The sequence below is a fragment of the Chiloscyllium plagiosum genome, unplaced genomic scaffold (genome assembly GCF_037043375.1).
Source record: "Chiloscyllium plagiosum isolate Xiang-an unplaced genomic scaffold, Cpla_swu_hap1 HiC_scaffold_13, whole genome shotgun sequence".
NCBI lineage: Eukaryota > Metazoa > Chordata > Chondrichthyes > Orectolobiformes > Hemiscylliidae > Chiloscyllium > Chiloscyllium plagiosum.
Window position 1 is genome coordinate 13,282,707 of NW_028270151.1, and position 21,770 is coordinate 13,304,476.

At 43.5% G+C, this 21,770-nt stretch overlaps 1 protein-coding gene across 1 annotated transcript in view; it reads right to left on the reverse strand.

The window, feature by feature from the left end:
* Positions 1 to 16,175: 16,175 nt before the first annotated feature.
* LOC122556165 (uncharacterized) overlaps positions 16,176 to 21,770 on the reverse strand; it is a 121,318-nt gene continuing 115,723 nt past the window's right edge. The window contains exons 14-15 of the mRNA XM_087993329.1: positions 19,777 to 19,824; positions 16,176 to 18,672 (exon numbers count right to left, since the gene is read on the reverse strand). Of these exons, the coding sequence (XP_087849455.1) occupies positions 18,655 to 18,672; positions 19,777 to 19,824 (66 nt within the window). The 3' untranslated portion in view covers positions 16,176 to 18,654. The remainder of the gene's footprint in view (positions 18,673 to 19,776; positions 19,825 to 21,770) is intronic.

Here is a 21,770-nt window from a genome sequence, read left to right on the forward strand (position 1 = left end):
CTCAGCCCTGCCACAAAACCATCATAGTCTTTGCTCAAAAAACAAAAAAAAAACACACAGGGCTGCAACCAGCCAGTGAAATAGAACAAAAACTGCAGTTCCCTAATGAGAATTGAAATATATTAGTATGCACTGGCTGTGTAGCCAGCCAGCTCAGAGATCAGTTCTCAATAAAAGAATAACAGTAACACACTGGTTAAGGCCTAACCTGATCGGTGTTAGTCCCCTTAAATGAGGAGATTCTCAATCTCCTGTACATATACTTTTCCTTTTTTTTTGGTTCCCCCCCCCATAGTACCACCTAACAGCGGTAGTGCTGATATTTTTCTCCAGTTTATATTGGTCAGCCAAGGTTTCCTGATTGGCCCATATTCACAACACTGATCAAAAATCTTATAGTCTACAAGGTCCACCTGATTCCAATCACTACACTCTCTTTGCCTTTTATGTCTGTAAGCAGAGTCATAGAGCCGAAGAGTATGGTGCTGGAAAAGCACAGCTGGTCAGGCATCATCCGAGGAGCAGGAGAGTCAACATTTCGAGCATAAGCTTGTCAAGGACTTATGCCCGAACCGTCAATTCTCCTGCTCCTCAGGTGCTGCCTGATCTGCTGTGCTTTTCCAGGACCACACTCTTCGACTCTGATCCCCAGCATCTGCAGTGCTCACTTTCTCGTAGCAGAGTGAGAGAATCATACAGCACAGAGGCAGACTCTTTGGTCCAATGTGTCCATGCTGATCAGACACCCCAATCTGACCTAGTCTCATTTGTCGCATTTGGCTTATATCCCTCCAAACCCTTTCTATTCAGATACCCATGAAATTGTAACTGTAGCCACCTCAGCTTAGAATAAATGGGGCAGCAGTTAACACAATAATTTGCAAAGAGACAGTGAGAAGCTATAGTGTTTTCATTGACTGTGGTTCTGAAGTGAGCATGTGTGTCTGACTGTACAAAAATATACACGTATGGGGTGTTTCATTTGCTTTTTCTCGTTTGAAATGGTCTGTGGTGTTTCCCTCAGCCTCTCTGTTTGTCAAGTCTAATTTTTAAAGTCAACTTGCAACAGATTTGTTTTTAGGGATAACAGCAGAAGTGTGGTTTGATAATGTTGTCAAACCCTGGGGGATGACACATAAACACACAAAAGCATACATGGAGGACCAAAGGAAAGGAAAGAGTTTACAATTACTTTAAAAACATACTGATATTAATTCACATGATTGTCAGAGTCCAGAAAGTTAGTGTCCTATTAAGGTTTTTCTCCATATGCACTGGGACAGCATGGTGGCTTAGTGGTTAGCACTGTTGCCGCACAGTGCCAGGGACCTGGGTTCAACTCCCACCTTGGGTGACTATCCGTGTGGAGGTTGCATGTTCTCCCCATGTCTGCGTGAGTTTCGTCTTGGTGCTCCTGTTTCTTCCCACCATCCAAGGATGTGCAGGTTAGGTGAATTGGCAGTGGGAAATTGCCCATAGTGATCAGGGGTATTTAGGTTAGATGCATTCATCAGGGGTAAATGTAGAGTAGTAAGGGAAAGGGTCTGGGTTGCCTACTCTTCAGAGGGTCATTGTTGGGCCGAATGGCCTATTTCCACAGTGTAGGGATTCTATGATAATTCAGTTTCAGGGAACACAGGTAGGAGCTGCTCAGTTCATTTTAAAGTCGATAAAGGTGGAATAATATGAGGTTCACGTGCAGAAATGTGATTCACTGGCAGACCACTGGATGGTAAAAAGATGAGGCAAAAGAGTCCAGATATTACTATTAAACTCTTCAGAGATCAGAGGAGTTTTGGTCATGTGATATGGTGCCTGAATGAGTCAAGCTATAACTTAATTAGTTCTTATTCTTCTGGCTAAGGAGTCATAGTGTCATAGAGTCACAGAGATGTACAGCATGGAAGCAGACCCTTTGGTCTAACCTGTCCACGCCGACCAGATATCCCAACCCAAACTAGTCCCACCTGCCAGCACCCGGCCCATATCCCTCCAAACCCTTCCTATTCATATACCCATCCAAATGCCTCTTAAATGTTGCAATTGTACCAGCCTCCACCACTTCCTCTGGAAGCTCATTCCATATACGTACCACACTCTGCGTGAAAAAGTTGCCCTTAAGGTCTCTTTTATATCTTTCCCCTCTCAGCCTAAACCTATGCCCTCTAGTTCTGGACTCCCCGATCCCAGGGAAAAGACTTTGTCTATTTATCCTATCCATGCCCCTCATAATTTTATAGACCTCTATAAGGTCACCCCTCAGCCTTCAATGCTCCAGGGAAAACAGCCCCAGCCTGTTCAGCCTCTCCCTATAGTTCAAATCCTCCAACCCTGGTAACATCCTTGTAAATCTTTTCTGAATCCTTTTAAGTTTCACAACATCTTTCCGATCGGAAGGAGACCAGAATTGCATGCAATATTCCAACAGTGGCCTAACCAATGTCCTGTACAGCCGCAACATGACCTCCCAACTCCTGTACTCAATACTCTGACTAATAAAGGAAAGCATATCAAACGCCTTCTTCACTATCTTATCTACCTGCAACTCCACTTTCAAGGAGCTATGAACCTGCACTCCAAGGTCTCTTTGTTCAGCCACACTCTCTAGGACCTTACCATTAAGTGTAGAAGTCCTGCTAAGATTTGCTTTCCCAAAATGCAGCACCTCGCATTTATCTGAATTAAACTCCATCTGCCACTTCTCAACCCATTGGCCCATCTGGTCCAGATCCTGTTGTAATCTGAGGTAACCCTCTTCGCTGTCCACTACACCTCCAATTTTGGTGTCATCTGCAAACTTATTAACTGTACCTCTTATGCTCGCATCCAAATGATTTATGTAAATGACAAAAAGTAGAGGGCCAGGCACCGATCCTTGTGGCACTCCACTGGTCACAGGCCTCCAGTTTGAAAAACAACCCTCCACCACCATCCTCTGTCTTCTACCTTTGAGCCAATTCTGTATCCAAATGACTAGTTCTCCCTTTATTCCATGAGATCTAACCTTGCTAATCAGTCTCCCATGGGGAACCTTGTCGAACGCCTTACTGAAGTCCATATAGATCACATCTACTGCTCTGCCCTCATCAATCTTCTTTGTTACTTCTTCAAAAAAACTCAATCAAGTTTGTGAGACATGATTTCCCATGCACAAAGCCATGTTGACTATCCCTAATCAGTCCTTGTCTTTCCAAATTCATGTACATCCTATCCCTCAGGAATCCCTCCAACAACTTGCCCACCACTGAGGTCAGGCTCACTAGTCTATAGTTCCCTGGCTTGTCTTTACCACCCTTCTTAAACAGTAATTTGGAGATAGCATCGTAGCAAGCCTACAGTGTGGAACCAGGCCATTCAGCCCATCGAGTTCACATTGAGCATTCCACCCAGATCCACGCACCACCACCCCCTCCCCTCCACCCTATCCCTACATTTCCCAGGGCTAATCCACCTCAGCTGCATATTCCTGGACGCTATGGGGCAATTTAGCGCGGCCAATCCACCTAAACTGCACATCTTTAGTCAGTGGGAGGAAACCGGATCACTCGGAGGAAACCCACATAGACATGAGGAGACTGTGTAAATTCCACGCAGTCACCTGCGGCTGGAATCGAGCCCAGGACCTGGTTCTGTGAGGCAGCAGTCATCACCACTGAGCCATCGTGCCGCCCAGGTGGGGCTATTAGCACCATTGCAAATGATATTATCACTTGCTCTATTAATCCAGATACCCAGGTTTAAAATCAAATGCAGAAATTGCTGGAAAAGCTCAGCAGGTCTGGGCAGCACCTGTAGAGAGAAATCAGAGTTAACACTTCAGGTCCAGTGACCTCTCTGAGGAAGAGTCAAAACCACTGTTGATTCCTTTATAGAAAGAAACTGTGGTCCTAACCTGGTCTAACTGACATATGATTCCACAACCATAGCAGTCATGTTGACTCTTAGCTCTTAGAAATACACGATGGCCTAGCCAACAATTCCCATGGTTTGAGGTTGAGATTCCTGGAGAATGGTGTCTAAGCTCTGTTTTTGTAACCACTTTTGGAACTTTCCATAATTGTAAACATCTTCTCTCATGAGAGTGGTGATGGTCGTTTTCATCCATGAAGATAAATTCATATAAACAAGTTTCTGAAAACAATTTATGATCTCTTTCGTGTCTTACTGAGATGATAGGAATAAGAAGTACTTTGACCATGAGATCCATTGAAAGAATTAATTAGTTCAGTTGATGGTGGATGAAGATTGAATTTAGGTCATTTGAGGTGTAGATCTGGAATCCTTACACTGTGGAAAGGGCCTGCACTGACCCTCCAAAGGGCATCCCACATAACATCAACCCCCACCCTATCCCTGTAACCTCACATTTACCATGGCTAATCCACCCAGCATGCAGCTCCCTGGCACTATGGGCAATTTCCCATGGCCAATCCACCTAACCTGCACATTTTTGAACCGTGGGAGGAAAATAGAACACCCAGTGGAAACCCACGCAGACAAAGGTGAGCTCATAAAGTTTTGTCTTATTGCCTTTGAGAGCAATTAAGAATCACCACGTTACTGTGGATCTGGAGTCAGATGTAGGCAAGACAAGATTTACTTCCCCAAAGGATATTAGTGGACCAGATGTTTTTTCCTTGACAATGATTCTATGATTACCATTAAATCCAATTCCAGATTTTTATTGAATTCAAGATCCATTCTTCAAACCTGGGTCCCAGAACATTACCCGGGTCTCTGGATTAATGGTTTAGTGATAATACAGTTAGGCCATCTCCCCTCATCTTTCTGTTAGATTGCTCCTTTTAAAATCTTTAGTTTTTCTTTTATTGGTTGTTCCCCTAAATGGATCCTGTCTGTGGTCATTCAAGACTTTACTGGTGCAGATCCCTGTTCCATAGCTTGCTGGGACCACATCGTGTTGTTGGGTTTCCATTTTTAACCAGAAATATTCACTTCTCTAGCATTATCTTTGAATCCGAAGCTCATCCCTTTCTTCTTCATCCCACTTCCAGCCCTCTCCTTAACGCCTCTCTTCTTGCTTGTACGTGCAAGGAGATCAAGCATGTCTTTGTTTTCATGGTTTGGATCATTTGTTCAGCTGCTTTCACCCTTCTTCCCATTTAGCAGGCTAAACCTTCGCTCAGCCTCTGTTCCACATCTTTCTCTAGTTTCACAACCAGCTCACGTCATGCTGTTTGTAAATTCCGCCTGTCTGTTGACTCAGCTGTTCCCATGAACCTGTCAATTAAACTGCTGCTGACCCATCTTCCTCCCTTCCCTGCCCTTCGCTGACTTTGTAAATGGTTACCCATCCTCTGTTTCACTGTACCCCCACCATTTTATTACTGCCGCCTTGCACAACTCCCCCAAAACCATCACCTTCAAAGGTTCATTCCATCGCCGATCTCGATTCTCTCTCTAAAGTGATTTAATGTGATCTCATGTTCAAATCTATGTCCAGTTCCAATCAGGTTTCCATCCTTACCCTTTGATGAGCCCTATTCAAATGGCTCCTCTTCCCTTCCACTTGCTGTGTCCTCTCGATCACCCAGAGATCGAGCCTTGGGCTCTGCTCACAGTCCATTCCCTTGTCCCCTTCCTCCACCTTGTCCAAGATTGCTTGGTGGCATTAGAAAGGATCACCATGAGCCTTGGAATCCTGTATTACGTAGGATTTGATCTGAGAGAAATTTGTACAGAAAATGGTGGGAAGGGCTCTTTAAAGAGGCTGAGTGATGTCACTCACCAGCATGGTCCAATTGGGTCTTTTCTTTGAGGTGTTGATTTCGAAGGCATTAATGTTTACGTTACAGTGGTTTTACCCATTCTGATTCTATTCCACATAGTCCAGGGGTAGAAATATGTGTTCCACTGAAATGTTCAGAACTTGCCACTCCACCGGTCAAGCTCCTTAAGGCCCTCGTAATTAAATGCAGCTAAATGTAATTTTATTTACTGCGGTTGTGGAATAAACCTTCATGTTATCTATGAACAGTGTCTATTCTGTGGATTATCTAGCACTAATCACTAGATAGATCCAAGACTAAGGAAGCACCAAACTTTTTCAAATCACCCTGACCTGATATCACAGACTGGTAGAGATGGCAATTACCACAAGGAACCGAGGCGGTAATTTAGGAAAATGTTCAAAGGCATGTTTCTCTCGCTGTGCATTCTACATTAGACAGTGTCTGAGTCTCTCCTCAATTCACCCTGTGCCAATATCAGAGCTAAAAACACATGTATTATAGCTGCTTTGGTGCTCTGTGCAACTGTTTAGATGCACATCTGCAATCTTTAGCTTGCTCAGGCCGTTGGAATTTGCTTTTGGGTTTACGATTTACCTTTAACAAACACTATGGATCCCAATTTTAGTTGTGCAACCTTAGAAATTATCTTATGCAATCAAGGGATACAATCTATTTCAGTAGGCAGGCTTAGTTTCTGTTAAAGGGTAACTTTAAATTACCAACAACGAAATACAGAGTATTCCAGTAATTTTAGTCAGTGTTGGGAAATCAGCTTCAATATAACCTGTCAGTGGAAGTTTGTCTGTGAAAGGAATTATGTGCAGCAGGTCAGCTTCAAATAGATGGGAATAAAGTGAATAAAGAATAAAGTGCTGCCTATATGCATTGATCATTGGTATGGGGTACATTATCCAATGCATTTCAGTCAAATGGGGTGGTCAGAGGAATAACATCTCGATGTCTAAGTAGTCATGTCCTCTGGCTGAATCTTCTAGCATATCCATGAGGCACTGCAGGATATCAACATCAGCAGAACTATACTCCAGCACAATCTACAACCTCATAGCCCAGCGTATCCCCCACTCTACCATTACCATCACACCCGGGGATCGACGCTGGTTCAATAGACAGTGCAGGAGGGCATGCTAGGAGCAGCACCAGGCATACCTAAAAACGAGGTGCCCACTTGGTAACGGTACAAAACTGCACTACTTGCATGCCAAGCAGTGCAAACTGAAAGTGATGGGTAGCGCTAAGTGATCCCACAACTAACAGATCAGATCTTAGCTCCAGTCATGAACGGTGAGCAATTGAACAAAACATTGGAGGAAAATGTTCAACAAATATCCTCATCCTCAATGATGGAAGAGCCCAACACATCAGTGCAAAAGATAAGGCTGAAGCATTCATAGCAATCTTCAGCTGGAAGGGTTAATTGCATAATCCATCTTGGCCTCCTCAGAGGTTCCCAGCATCACTGATATCAGTCTTCTGCCGATTCATTTTACTTTATGTGATATCAGAAATGGCTGGAGGCACTGGACACTACAAAGATAATAAGTAGGTCCAACAAAGTCCTGAAGACGTGTGCTCCAGAACTTGCAACTCCACTAGTCAAGTTCTTCCAGTATAACTACAACCATGGTATCTACCGAACAAAGAAGAAAATCACCCAGGTATGTGCTGTGCACAAAAAACAGAACAAATCCAACTCAGCCAATTCGGGCCCCATCAGTCTACTCTCGATCATCAGCAATATGATGGAAGTTGTCATCAACATTGGCCTGCAGTTGTCATCAACATTGGCCTGTACGTTCTTAGCAATAACCTGCTCAGTGATGCCCTGTTTGGGTTCCGCCAGGGCTACTCAGCTCCTGACATCGTTACAGCCCTGGTTCAAACATGGACAAAAGAGCTGGATTCCAGAGGATGAGGTGAGAGTGACAACCCTTGGCATCAAGGCCACATTTGACAGGATGTCACATCAAGGAGCCCTGGCAAAAATGGAATGAGTAGGAACCAGGGTGAAACTTCTCTTGTAATTGGAGTCATGCCTGACACGAATGATGATGGTTTTCGTCGCTGGCAGTCAGTCATCTCAGCTCCATGACATCTCTGCAGGAATAGTGTCCTAGGCCCAACAATCTTCAGCTGCTTCATCAATGACCCTCCCCCCCATCATAAGGTTGGAATATATGCTGACAATTGCACAACGTTTAGCATCATTCACAACACCCCAGATACCAAGGCAGTCCATGTTCAAATGCAGCAAAACCTGGATAACAACCAGGCCCTGGATAACAAGGGACAGGTGTCATCCATGAAGTAAAAATGTAGCAGCAACCTTTTCCAAAAAGAGAGATCTTTGTCCTGTGACTTTCAATAGTATTGTCATCATTGAGTCCCCACACTATCAACCTACCGAGGGGTTCCACTTATCAGACTAGTCTTATCAGCAGGTCAGAGGCTAGTAACTCACTAACTACCCTATATCCCATCAACAAGGCACAAGTCAGGGGTGTGATGGAATACTCCCCACTTGCCTAGATGAGTGCAGTTCCAACAACACTCAGGGAGCTCAACACTATCCAGGACAAAGCAGCCGACTTGATTTGCATCACATTCACAAACACCTACGCTCCTACAGAACCTCCTCCCCCCCACTGCGCCCCACCACTGACGCTCAGTAGCAACAGTGAGTACTATTTACAAGATGCACTGCAGAAATTCACCAAAGATCCTCAGACAGCACCTACAAAACCCAAGATCACTTCTGTTTAGAAGGACAAGGGCAGCAGATACATGGGAGAACCATCACCTTCACGTTCCCCTCCAAGCCACATACCATCCTGATGTGGAAATATGTCACCGTTCCTTCACAGTTATTGGGTCAAAATCCTGGAATTCCCTCCCTAAGGGTATTGTGGGTCTACCTGAGCACTTGACTACAGTGGTTGAAGAAGGCAGCTCACCCTCACCTTCTTAAGGGATGGACAATAAATGCTGGCCCAGCCAATGATTCCCAGATGCCAATGAAGTTTTTAAAAAATGAGTCCCTGCCTGCATCCTGATGCCAATCACGCTACGACCCATTACTCAGTGAATTAGGTGGTGATTTTTTTTTTATTTTCATAAATCTGTTCAGACAGGATAGGTGGGATTTGAACCTGGGACTCTACCATACTGCCCCAACAGCCTCTCAAATTAAGTGACGATGACATCAATGCCAATACAGGGACACCTGGCTTCAGTTCACATGGTGTGCATGTGACAAAGCAATCAGGGTGTTGCAAGTTCAGTGGTGGTGATAGCACTGCAGCACCACCACCTTCCCAGATTCCTGAGTTCCTCCAACTCTGGCCAATCATTAATTTCAAGGAACTCAGCATTGACAGCTGTACATTCAGCTGCCTAGGCTTTAAACCCTAGGTCTACCTTAACCCTTTGACTTTGCTCCTTGGTTCTTTGTCTTTAAAACCTACCAGTTTGAACACAAGCCTTTGGTTAGCTCTCTTCTTGTCTTCTTACAGTCACCAGTGTTGAATATACTTTGATAATTCTCCTGTGAAGCACCTCAGTATATTTTATGACATAAAAGTAATGAAGTGAATGCATGTTGCTGCCTTAATATATGATGTTGTGAGCTACACAAGTTATAAGCTCAGGTACAGAAAATTCTGATATTGATGTGTTGCTGATAATTGAGCCTTCAGTCCTCCTGACTCTATCTTGCATTGGAAACTGGCACATGCAGTGAAAATAGTGAAGCAGGTTTCTACTTTCATCATCTTCTCTCAAAATAATGATTGTGCCAAATCCTACCGTGGTAGATAACTTGTGAAGTGCTTAATGAAACCTTACCGAGATTTATAAAGTCATGAGGGGTACAGATAAGGTGAATGGCAGGTGGCTTTTCCCAAGGGTGGGGATTTCAAGACTAAAGGGCATATTTTTAAGGTGAGAGGAGAAAGGTTTTAAAAAATCATGAGGGGCAATTTTTTTTATACAGAGAGTGGTTCATGTATGGAATGAACTTCCTGAGGAAGTGGTGGATGAAGGTACAATTACAATGTTTAAAAGACATTTGGATAAGTACATGAATAAGAAATGTTTGGTGGGATATGGGCCAAGCGCAGGAAGGTGGGACTAGTTTAGTTTGGGATTATCGCCGGCATGGACTGGTTGACCGAAGGGTCTGTTTCCGTCCTGTATGACCCTATGTCACTACAAGTCAATTGCATTCTGAATGGTTCAAGAGATCTTTCTGCTGTTGGTTTGGGTTGGGAGACAGTGACCAAATGGTAATATCACTTAGCTGACAATGCAGAGACCTAAGTTAATGGTCTGGTGATGTGGGTACAAAACCACCATGGCAACTGGCAGGATTTGAACTCAGTAAATATTTCAGTAATGGCGACAGTGGCATCTTAAGTGATGGCGACCTTACCAGCTGTTGATGATAGTCATAGAAGTCCACTTGGCTCAATCGTGTTGTTCAGAATCTGTCACTTTTACCTTGTCTGGCTTACATGTGACTCCAGACCCACAGTGAGGTATTTAACTGTTTGACTGCCCTCTGAAAATGTTGCACGAGCTGCTCAGTTCGAGGGCATTTAGCCTGGATGATAAGTGCTGGTCTTGACAGCGACCCTCACATCCCACGAAAAAATAAAGACAAAAATATCTACAAAAGTTGACTGAGATGGAAATTACTCCCAGTGGTTCTGCCTTTCTCATTAGATGGCATATAATTTGAATGACAGAAATAACAGCACTCTGAAATTGGCCCAATTAGACTGTATTTACACCATGGAAGCCTCCTCATACCATATTGCATTGAACATTGTTAATATGATTTCCTGTTCCTTTCTCCCTGATGCACTTATCTATTTTCCCTTTAAAACACTCGAGCATCCATTTTGGACCAAGAAAGGCTAGATCAGTGCTCTTTCTACAGGTACACAATCCTGTATCCGAAATCCGAAAAGCTCCGAAATCCGAAAGTCATTTTGGCGTGCGAACAGGTGACCCAACTCCACACCCACTCGAACCATGTCACTCAGATGTCACATCGTGGCGTGGCCTAGCACTGGCTGGCATCAAAGAACAAAGAACATTACAGCACAGGAACAGGCCCTTCAGCCCTCCAAGCCTGCACTGATCCAGATCCTCTAACTCAACTTGCTGCCTATTTTCTAAGTGTCTGTATCCCTTTGCTCCCTGCCCATTCATGTATCTGTGTAGAAACATCATAAATGATGTTATCATTCCCATCTCTACCACCTCCGCTGGCAACACATTTCAGGCCCTCACCATCCTCCGTGTGAAGAACTTCCCACATATATCTTCCCTAAACTTTTCCCATCTCACTTTGAACCCTAGTAATTGAGTCCTCCACTCTGGGAAAAAGTTTCTTGCTATCTACCCTGTCTACACCTCTCATGATTTTGTAGACCTCAATCAGGTCCTGAAGAAGGGCTTATGCCCGAAACGTCGATTCTCCTGTTCCTTGGATGCTGCCTGACCTGCTGCGCTTTTCCAGCAACACATTTTCAGCTCAATCAGGTCCCCTCAACCTCCTTCTTTCTAATGAAAATAATCTTAATCTGCTCAACCTCTCTTCATAGCTAGCACCCTTCATACCAGGCAAGATCCTGGTGAACCTCCTCAGCCCCTTCTCCAAAGCATCCACATGGTTTGATAATGTGGTGACCAGAACAATTGTAATATGACCTGTCAACTCTTGTACTTAATATCCCGTCTGATGAAGGAAAGCATGCCGTATGCCTTCTTGACCACTCTACTGACCTGCGTTGCCACCTTCAGGGAGTAATGGACCTGAATACCTAGCTCTCACTTTGCATCAATTTTCCCCTGGACCTTTCCATTTAATGTATAGTTCGCTCTTCAATTAGATCTTCCAAAATGCATCACTTTACATTTGTTTGGATTGAACTCCATCTGCCATTTCTCTGCCCAACTCTCCAATCTATCTATATTCTTCTGTATTCTCTGATAGTCCCTTCACTATCTGCTACTCCACCAATCTTAGTGTCATCTGCAAACTTGCTAATGAGGCAATCTACACCTTTGTCCAAATCATTTATGTATATCACAAACAACAGTGGTCCCAGAATGGATCCCTGTGGGACATCACAGGTCACAGGTCTCCATTTTGAGAAACTCCCTTCCACTACTACTCTCTGTCTCCTGTTGCCCAGCCAGTTCTCTATCCATCGAGCTAGAACACCCTGGACCCCATGTGATTTCACTTTCTTCATAAGCCTACCATGGGGAACCTTATCAAACGCCTTACTAAAGTCCATGTATATGACATTTACATCCCTTCCCTCATCAGTCAACTTTGCCACCTGTTCAAAGAATTCTATTAGGTTTGTAAGACATGACCATCCCTGCACAAAACCATGTTACCTATCACTAATAAGCCCATTTTCTTCCAAATGGGTATATATCTTATCCCTTAGTATCTTCTCCAGTAGCTTCCCTACCACTGACGTCAGGCTCACAGGTCTGTAATTCCCTGGATTATCCTACTACCCTTCTTATACAAGGGGACAACATTAGCAATTCTCCAGTCCTCTGGGACCTCTCCCATGTTCAAGGATGCTGCAAAGATATCTGTTAAAGCCCCAGCTATTTCCTCTCTCGCTTCCGTCAGTAATCTGGAGTAGATCCCATCTGGACCTGGGGACTTGTCCACCTTAATGTCTTTTAGAATACCCAACACTTCCTTCCTCTTTATGCCGATTTGACCTGGAGTAATCAAAGAACTATCCCTAACTTCAACATCCATTCCAAGTTCCTCTCGTCGGTGAATACCGATGCAAAGTACTCATTAAGAATCTCATCCATTTTCTCTGAGTTCACACATATCTTTCCTCTTTTGTCCTTGAGTGGGCTAAACCTTTCCCTAGTTACCCTCTTGCTCCTTTTATATGAATAAAAGTCTTTGGGGTTTTCCTTAATCCTGCTCGTTGAGGATATCTCATGACCCCTTTTAGCCCTCTTAATTCCTCATTTCAGATTGGTCCTACATTCCAATATTCTTCCAAAGCTATGTTTGTCTTCAGTTGCATAGACCTTATGTATGCATCCTTTTTCCTCTTAGCTAGTCTCACAATTCCACCAGTCATCCTTGGTTCCGTAATCTTGCCATTTCTATCTCTCATATCTCTCCTGAACTCTAATGAACCTCTCTTTAAAAGCCTCCCACATATCGAATGTGGATTTCCCTTCAAACAGCTGCTCCCAATCTACATTCCCCAGCTCCTGCCGAATGTTGGTATAGTTTGCCTTCCCCCAATTTAGCACTCTTCCTTTAGGACCACTCTCGTCTTTGTCCATGAATATTCTAAAACGTATGGAATTGTGATCATTATTCCCAAAGTAATCCCCTACTGTAACTTCAAACAACCGGTCAGGCTCATTTCCCAGCACCAGGTCCAGTATGGCACCTTCCCGAGTTGGACTATTTACATACTGCTCTAGAAAACTCCTGGATGCTTGTTACAAATTCTGCTCCATCCAGACCTCTAACACTAAGTGAATCCCAGTCAATGTTGGGAAAATTAAAATCTCCTATCACCACTACGCTGTTGCTCCTACATCTTTCTATGATCTCTCTACATATTTATACCTCTATCTCACAGTTGCTGTTAGGAGACATGTAGTATAATCCCAATATTGTTACTGCACCCTTCCTATTTCTGACCTCTGCCCATATTGCCTCACTGCTCGAGTCCTCCATAGTGCCCTCCTTCAGCCCAGCTGTGATATCCTCTCTGACCAGTAATGCAACTCCTCCACCCCTTTTACCTCTCACTCTATCCTGCTTGAAGCAACAACACCCTGGGATATTTAGTTGCCAATCATGCCCTTTTCTCAACCAAGTCTCAGTAATAGCAATAACATCATACTCCCAGGTACTAATCTAAGCCCTAAGTTCATCTGCTTTACCTACTATGCTTCTTGCATTAAAGCAAATGCACCTCAGACCACCAGTCCCTTTACGTTCATCCTCCACTTCCTGCCTACTCTTCCCCTTAGTCATGCTGACTTCATTATCAAGTTCCTTACAGGCTTTAGTTACTACCTCCTTCTTGTCCACTAACCTCCTCGTTTAGTTCCCATCCCCCTGCCACATCTGTTTAAACCCTCCCCAACAGCGTTAGCAAAAACACCTCCCAAGGACATTGGTTCCAGTCCTGCCCAGGTGTAAACCATCCAATTTGTAATAGTCCCACCTCTCCCAGAGCTGCAACTGGACACACCTCTTGCACGCGAAGGAGCCAGGGACATCAGCTGTATCTCTGATCTTCCACATTGAGCAAGAGGAGCATAACACGGGTCTGAGATCTCCTGCCGTTTTTAATCTTAATTGTGTCAATTGTGTCTCAGCGCTCGTACTATTCACACGTAGGTCTGCTGTTAGGTAATACAGGTAGGCAATCCTTCATCCGAAATTCCGATATCCAAAAAGCTCTGAAATCTGAATTTCTTTTCCTGAAGTTTTTTTTTCTCCATAACCAGATTGATTGGCTTGCAAACAGTTAACCCAACTCCACACCCACACAACCCGCGTCACTCAGATGTGACATAGCGGTGTGGCCCAGCACTGGCAGGCGTCAATTCTGTCTCAGGGCTTGTAGTAATGGCAGGTGCGTCTGCTGTTCAGTAATTTTTGTTTTACAATGAAAATGTCATTTAATCACTTATCTGAAAAATTCCAAAATCTGAAAGACAGCTGGTCCCAAGGGTTTAAGATAAAGGATTGTCTACCTGTACTCCTTTCATTTCACTGTGAAAATGCCATTTATTCCAAAATTCAAAAAATTCCGAATTCCGAAAAACAACTGGCCCCAATGATTTTGCCTAAAGGATTGTGTATCTGTACATAGTATGAAGTTAAATACAGTGGATGTTCAAAGAGACTTGGGGGTTCAGATACATAGATTTCTAAAATGTCACTAACTGATGCAGAAAATAATGAAGAAAGCTAATGGAATGCCTGCCTTTATATCTAGAGTACTGGAACACAAGGATGCAGAAGTTATACAAAACCCTGGTTAGAGCCCACTTGGTGCAGAACTGGGCACCACACCTTAGGAGGGATACTGCCCTTGGAGGGAGTACAGTGTAGGTTTACAAGAATGACACTTGGAATTAAGGGGTTGAGTTATGGGGATAAATTATACAAATTAGGCCTACTTTCTCTGGAATTTAGAAGATTAAGAGTAATCTGTTTGAAACCTTCAAGATATTAACAGGAAAAGACAGGGTCGATAAAGAGAAATCATTTCCACAGGGTGGAGATTCTATAACTAGAGGGTATAGTCTGAGAATTAGGGCCAGACCATTCAGGAGAGAGATTAGGAATAACTCCAGACCCATTGGGTAGTAGATGTTTGGAACTCTCTTCCACAAATAGCAGTGGATGTTGGATCAGTTATTATTTTGCAACCTGAGTAAGATATTTCTTTGTTAAGCAAAGGTATTAACGGAAAATGGGCCAAAGGCAGGTATATGGAGTTAGGCCACAGATGTTAGCCATGATCTCATTGGGTGGTGGAACAGGCTTGAGGGGTTGAATTGCCTACTTCTATTCCTGCATTCCCATGTTCCTATTGGCCTTCGCTATTCCATGGGATGGAATGTTCCACAATAAAACCCCTCATTGGCTAAAGAAGTTTCATGTAAATTTAAAAGGGGTTTTAGAAAGGGGTGGTGATGGCCTAGCGATCTTATTGCTGGACTGATAATCGAAAGACCTAAGTCATGTTCTGGGGACCTGAGTTCAAATCCCATCATTGCAGATGGTGAAGTCTGAATTCCATAAAAAAGTCTGGAGTTAAGTTTAATGATGATCATTGCCAATTGTCAGGAAAATTCCTGTGACTCATTAATGTCCTTTAAGGAAGGAAACTGCCATCTTTACCTGGTCTGGCCTACATGTGACTCCAGACCCACAGTAATGTGGTTGACTCTTAACTACCCTCTGGGCAATTAGGGATGGGCAATAAATGCTGCCTAGCCAGCAACACCCTCATCCCATGAATGAACTTTTTAAAAATTGCAGTAAAATGTTTAATTTTTGAGAAATGTTGGCATTGGCAACACTTAACTGATGATGTTATTCATGAGATTGGTCAATTTTATTGTGATATTTGCTAAACTAAGATTATCTAAATGAACTTGAACAATCACACTAATGCCAGGAGGTCAAGTCACTCGGAATTCAAACGTAATGTACCAGACACAGACGGCATCAACATTTTTCCAGAAATAACCCTGTATCTGTCCAATTTCTGTTTCCCAAAAGAAGACCATTCATCAAATTCAGGGCAATAGAGTCAGAGGCAGCAGGTGTAAAGAAATTACCATCTGCATCTTTTCCTTGTGGAATTGAACCTCTCAGAATTTCATGCGTAATGAAAAATGATCAGCAGAGCTTCAAGATTTTGTGCAAATTAGAGTATTTACATTTATTAAAGATCTTTGGTAATCTCAGAACTTCTCAAAGAACTTTTACAAAGATACAAAGCTACTTCTCTCTCAAAACTGGCAACAGCCTTCAGCCCAAAGGTGTTATGTAAGGGGCCAGCTCTGATGAAGAATCATCAAGACTCAAAATATTAGCTCTCTCTCTCTCTCTTTCCACGGATGCTGTCTGATCCACTGTGATTCCCAGCACTTCTTGCTTTCAGTACAGATTCCAGCATCCGCAGTAATTAGCTCCTGCCCTGCGCTATGTATGGGGGCATGTTCAAGCCACTCCAGGTCAGAGGGGGGTCAAGGTCTACATGTAAGGCAGGCAGAGATAACCAGCACAAGACAATACCAATAAAGCCAAATTATTCCTGCTGCTGGGAATCAGATACACAGAGATTGCTGGAGAAACTCAGCAGGGCTGGCAGCATCTGTGGAGAGAGAAACACAGTTGACATTTTGAGGGTTCTTCTTCAGAACTTGAACAAGTCTGGGGGTATCTAGCTGAACTATCCAAATAAATTCCTTTTAATCAAGCAAATGCATTTTTGAAAATTCATGGCTCATTCCAAAAATGGCTGTTTTATTTCCCGTCACCTCCAGTTCTTAAACAGTTGGCTTTGAGAGAGTGTATCTTCATTGTACACATGTGTAATGTAGCAAACTGGCCGGTAATTTGTGCTTGCTGAGGTCCCAGAAAAATCAATGAAGTAAATGGCCAAACCATCTATTTTTGATGGCAAGCTTGAAGGACAAACATAGGCCAGATATCGCATATCCTTTCTTTTATCAGTGCCCTGGGATTGGAGATCCTTGGAATAGTCAAGCGTGGATCTAAGTGAAGCACAGCTAAGTTTCAGCACAGATGGGTTGAGGATAGGGCAGAGATGCACTTGGTGATGCAATCCCAGAGGACACTAGGTCAAAGCCAAGTGGGATGCCAAGATTGCAGTCAGACTAAGTTTCAGGCCATGACCAGCAAAAAAAATGGGGAGCGCTGACCAAAGCCAATGGCACCACTTTCGTCAGTATTTAATAGGAAGACATTACAGTCCATCCAATCCCAGATATTGGGCAAGCATCATGACATCAGGGAAGAAGTGGAGGGGTCAGCAGTGGTGTGTCAGTGGAGCTGGGTGTCACCATATGGAATCTGGCGTGTGTTTACAGGTGATATTGCTGAGGAGTAACATCTAGATGAAAATAGGAGAAGGGTCAAGGATAGATCCTTGAGTGATACCACATGGGAGAAGGAAGGGAAGCCATTTCAAGGAATTTTCATTTTTTTCACTGAATATAACAAGAATGAACCAGATGTGGCTGAGTGTGAGTGAATGGATGTGTTAATAAGTGAATGAGGGTGTGGGTGAGTTAATGGATGTATGAGTGGTATGAGTGATTGTGGAGGTGAGTAAGAGTGTGTGTGTGTGTGTGTGTGCATGTGGCTATTCATAAATGGATCTTTGAACGGGTGAATGGGTTTGTGGATGGGTGTGAGTGATTGTGGGTTTGGGTGGGCGAATGAGGGTGCAGTTGGGTGAATGAGCTGGGTACAGTTTAAGAGTTGAGAGACTGGAGCACTTCAGCCATTTCCTCAAAATCCTGTTGTGTTTAGGGATAAGCTGAAAATTTCACAATTGTGATCAATATATTTTGCTAGGCAAAGTTATTAAGGGATATGGAAACAAAGCCAGGTAAACAAGATTTAAGACACATATCCTAGCATGATCAAATTAATGATGGAACTCTTGTTTGAATGTCACCGAGTTATAGAAGCGTATTATAACCGCGATAATCTCACAATGCAGAGTTCCCCAGCGACCGGCTCTATCGCTAAGCAACAATAACATGGATTGCACTGTCCATCAACTTTCATCAGGATAACCACTGGCAGCAAGCAAATAAACAGCAGCCCAAAATAGAACTAAATCAACCTTAGGGGGCAGGCACTTAGGAAAATACCAGGAAGTGGCTAAAAAATTGTCACCTCAATGTAAAGTTTCAGTCAAATATTCTAAACCATTTTAGGGTTTGAATCCTTGACCGAATCTAATTGTTGCTGGGAACTCCATGGCCGTACATGATATCAATGTTCATCATTACTTCATTTACAGAGTGCGTACATCTTCTATACATTTAACACTTAACACTGGGATGAGAATAAGACCTAATCAAAGTATTACACAGGCTCTGAACTTCCCCGGGCTGTTTGCAGCTGATCTCCTGTGACTTTGACAGAAGCCTGTGGGGGAACCCAGTTTGTTTCAAGCTTTGGAAGTTTGAAGGGAGAAACGTTTGAGGAAATTCAGAGTCATGATTCCAGGCAGTGAACAAAGCAATGAGGCCCACCAACGAGGCGCTCACTCTCTTCCAATTGGCACAAGTCAGTTGTGTCTTATACTGCTCCATGGTTCTGTAAAGAGAGACAAGATGAGTGCTGGCAAAAGATGAGTAAAACATAAGTAAAACCCTCGTAACTAGACTAAATTAATCAGTGCTATGCTCTTTGGAACAATTAGTGGACAATCGATTAATGAAAAGTGTAAAATCCTTAAGGTACCCCTTGCGGCAGCTCATAAATGGATATATTTAGCCGGACAGGACTCTTTTAGATTACTTACAGTGTGGAAACAGGCCCTTCGGCCCAACAAGTCCACACCGACCCACCGAAGTGCAACCCACCCCCCTACATTTACCCCAGCACCTAACACTATGGGCAACTTAGCATGGCCAATTCACCTAACCTGCACATTTTGGATTGTGGGAGGAAACTGGAGCACCTGGAGGAAACCCACACAGACACGGGAGAATGTGCAAACTCCACCCAGACAGTTGCCTGAGGCAGGAATTGAACCCAGGTCTCTGGCACTGTGAGGCAGCAGTGCTAACCACTGTGCCACCATGCCACCCACTCTTATCACACATTTTCACTGGAAGGGGGTGCAAGTCATGGTGGAGGTCCTGCCATCATTACAACTTGACCTTCAAGCCGTATTCCTGCCTAGGAGTTCTACCACATTCACTGCATCAATACTCCCAGTGATCTCAGTTAAACATCTCTCGATTCTGCTTGTAAACTAGGCCCTGAGGTTACTCGGTCTTTGCTGCTGCAGTCTGACTCTAAAACGAGAGGCTGTAAGATTGTATGGTACATTTCAGGTATTATTAGGTCTCCTACTAAAATAGATCCCAACCAGCATTCCAACCCCGCCCCACCACCCACACTGGGATTTCAAATACCAGAACACATCACTCGCCACCAGGTTCCAAAATCCCTGGAGTGCATCTCATTCTCCAATACAACCAGGTGCTAGTTTATCTTCCTCCCCTCATCTTAAGCGGCCAACCCCTATATCCCTTCCCATATACATGCTCCTGATCTCACCCTCCCTCTCAACATTCCTCAACTTCACTTCCAGTCACTCCCACTATTATTCCCAGTGCTCACCACCCCACCAATCAAGTCCATCTCTTTACTCTCAGCCTCTCCCTGCCAATTTCGGTATTTATTACTGACCTGATACACTGTTCCGACACTGACGCCAATCTCGGTGCACTCCTTGGACTTGATTTGAAAAGAAAAGGAAAGAGTTAGAACTGAGTTTGCCATACAGCTTTTGAGGAGAGTGTGACTAGCAGAAAGAGGGAGAGGAAAGGAGTTCAAGACAAACCAAAAGACAGAAGTAAATGTGCAGGATGAGTTAGGAAGTTGAGAAGACGCAGGTGAATTGGATGGAAGAAAGCACAGCCTTTTTTCTTTGTCCATCAGAGTAAGAAATTGTTAACATTTGATTAATATAGCTTAAAACAACTTTATTAAAAAAAGTAATCATTTTAAACACAATGTCAATCATCAACCTGTATGTAACCTGATTTTAAATTTCTGAAAATTTATTATATTGGGGGCGTAGTAGATTGATTCTTGGGTTCAATGGTGTATGCTGGTGAAGCTGAGGCTAATACTCTGGGACCAATGATTCAGACCCCACAGACTTTAATTCAACTTTTTAAAAGGTATAGAATTGAATTGAAAGCTAACCTGAGAGATAATGACCATGAAGCCACTATAAATAGTAGTAAAGCTCTATCCGGTTCACAATCTTTTTTTTTTCTCTCATGGGATGTGGGCATCACAGGGTAGACTGACATTTACTGCCCATCCACAAATGCCCAGAGGGCAGTTCAGAGGCAACCTACATCTGTGAGTCTGGAGTTACATGTAGAGTCAGAGTGGCAGATTTCATTCCCCAAAAGGACATTACTGAACCAGATAATGTTTTTACAACAATCAACAGAAGTTGCATGACCACTTGCATAGCTTCCAATATTTATTGAATTTATATTCCATCTTTTGCAGTGGTGGGATTTGAACCCACGAACCTAGCATAGGGAATACTAGGCTACTAATTCAGTGACATGACCACTACACCACTACCTTCAAGGAAGGCAAGCTGCCAGACTTACCAAGTCATGACTTCAGGCCCACTCCATTGTTCACTCATAACCGACAATTAGGGATGGGCATCAAATACTGGGGTTGCCAGTCATGCATGAATGCCATAAAACAAATTTCAAAGAATTATAATCAAAGGTTTTTAAAACCTGCCTCCTAGTGACATTCTCCCAAAAAGAACTAGCTTAAATTTAAGAAATGTAATCTTAAACGAATGCACGAGCAGAATCTCCCAATGGTGATTGATGAAGCCTGGGAGGATGTCTGGTTTCATGGATGGAACATCCTTTAGGCATATGTTTAAAAATTGGTGCATGTTGTAGGTATTTTTAACCAACACATTCAAAAAGTGCTGGAGTAGGTGAGATCTAATTCAGAAATATGGACACTACAACGGTATCACAAGAGCCAAAGCATGTTGCATGGTTGCATGGTTGTCTGAAAGGGTTAATATTGAGATGTTCCTTAAGCACCACCTACTTTGATGATGCCAATATGGTCATGGGCAGAGCAGTTGAAGGAGTAGGTCCTCATCTCTTCGCCTCTTCCTTGGCTTCACAACAATGCTCATCATATCAAGGTAATCTATAACTAGTTGGGGCAAACAATAAACTTTCTTTACAAGGATGTTGCCAGAGTTGGAGGGTTTGAGCTATAGGGAGAGGCTGTACAAGCTGGGGCTGTTTTCCCTGGAGCATCGGAGGCTGAGGGGTGACCTGATAGAGGTTTATAAAATCATGAGGGGGCATGGATAGGATAAATAGAAAAGGTCTTTTCCCTGGGTTGGGGGAGTCCAGAACTAGAGGGAACAGGTTTAGGGTGAGAGGGGAAAGATTTAAAAGGAACCGAATGGGTAACTTTTTCATGCAGAGGGTGGTGTGTGTATGAAATGAGCTGCCAGAGGAAATGGTGGAGGAGGCTGGTACAATTACAGCATTTAAAAGGCATCTGGATGGTTATCTGCATGAGAAGGGTTTAGTGGGATCTGGGACAAGTGTTGGCAAATGGGACTAGATTAGGTCGGGATATCTGGTCAGCATGGATGAGTTGGAACAAAG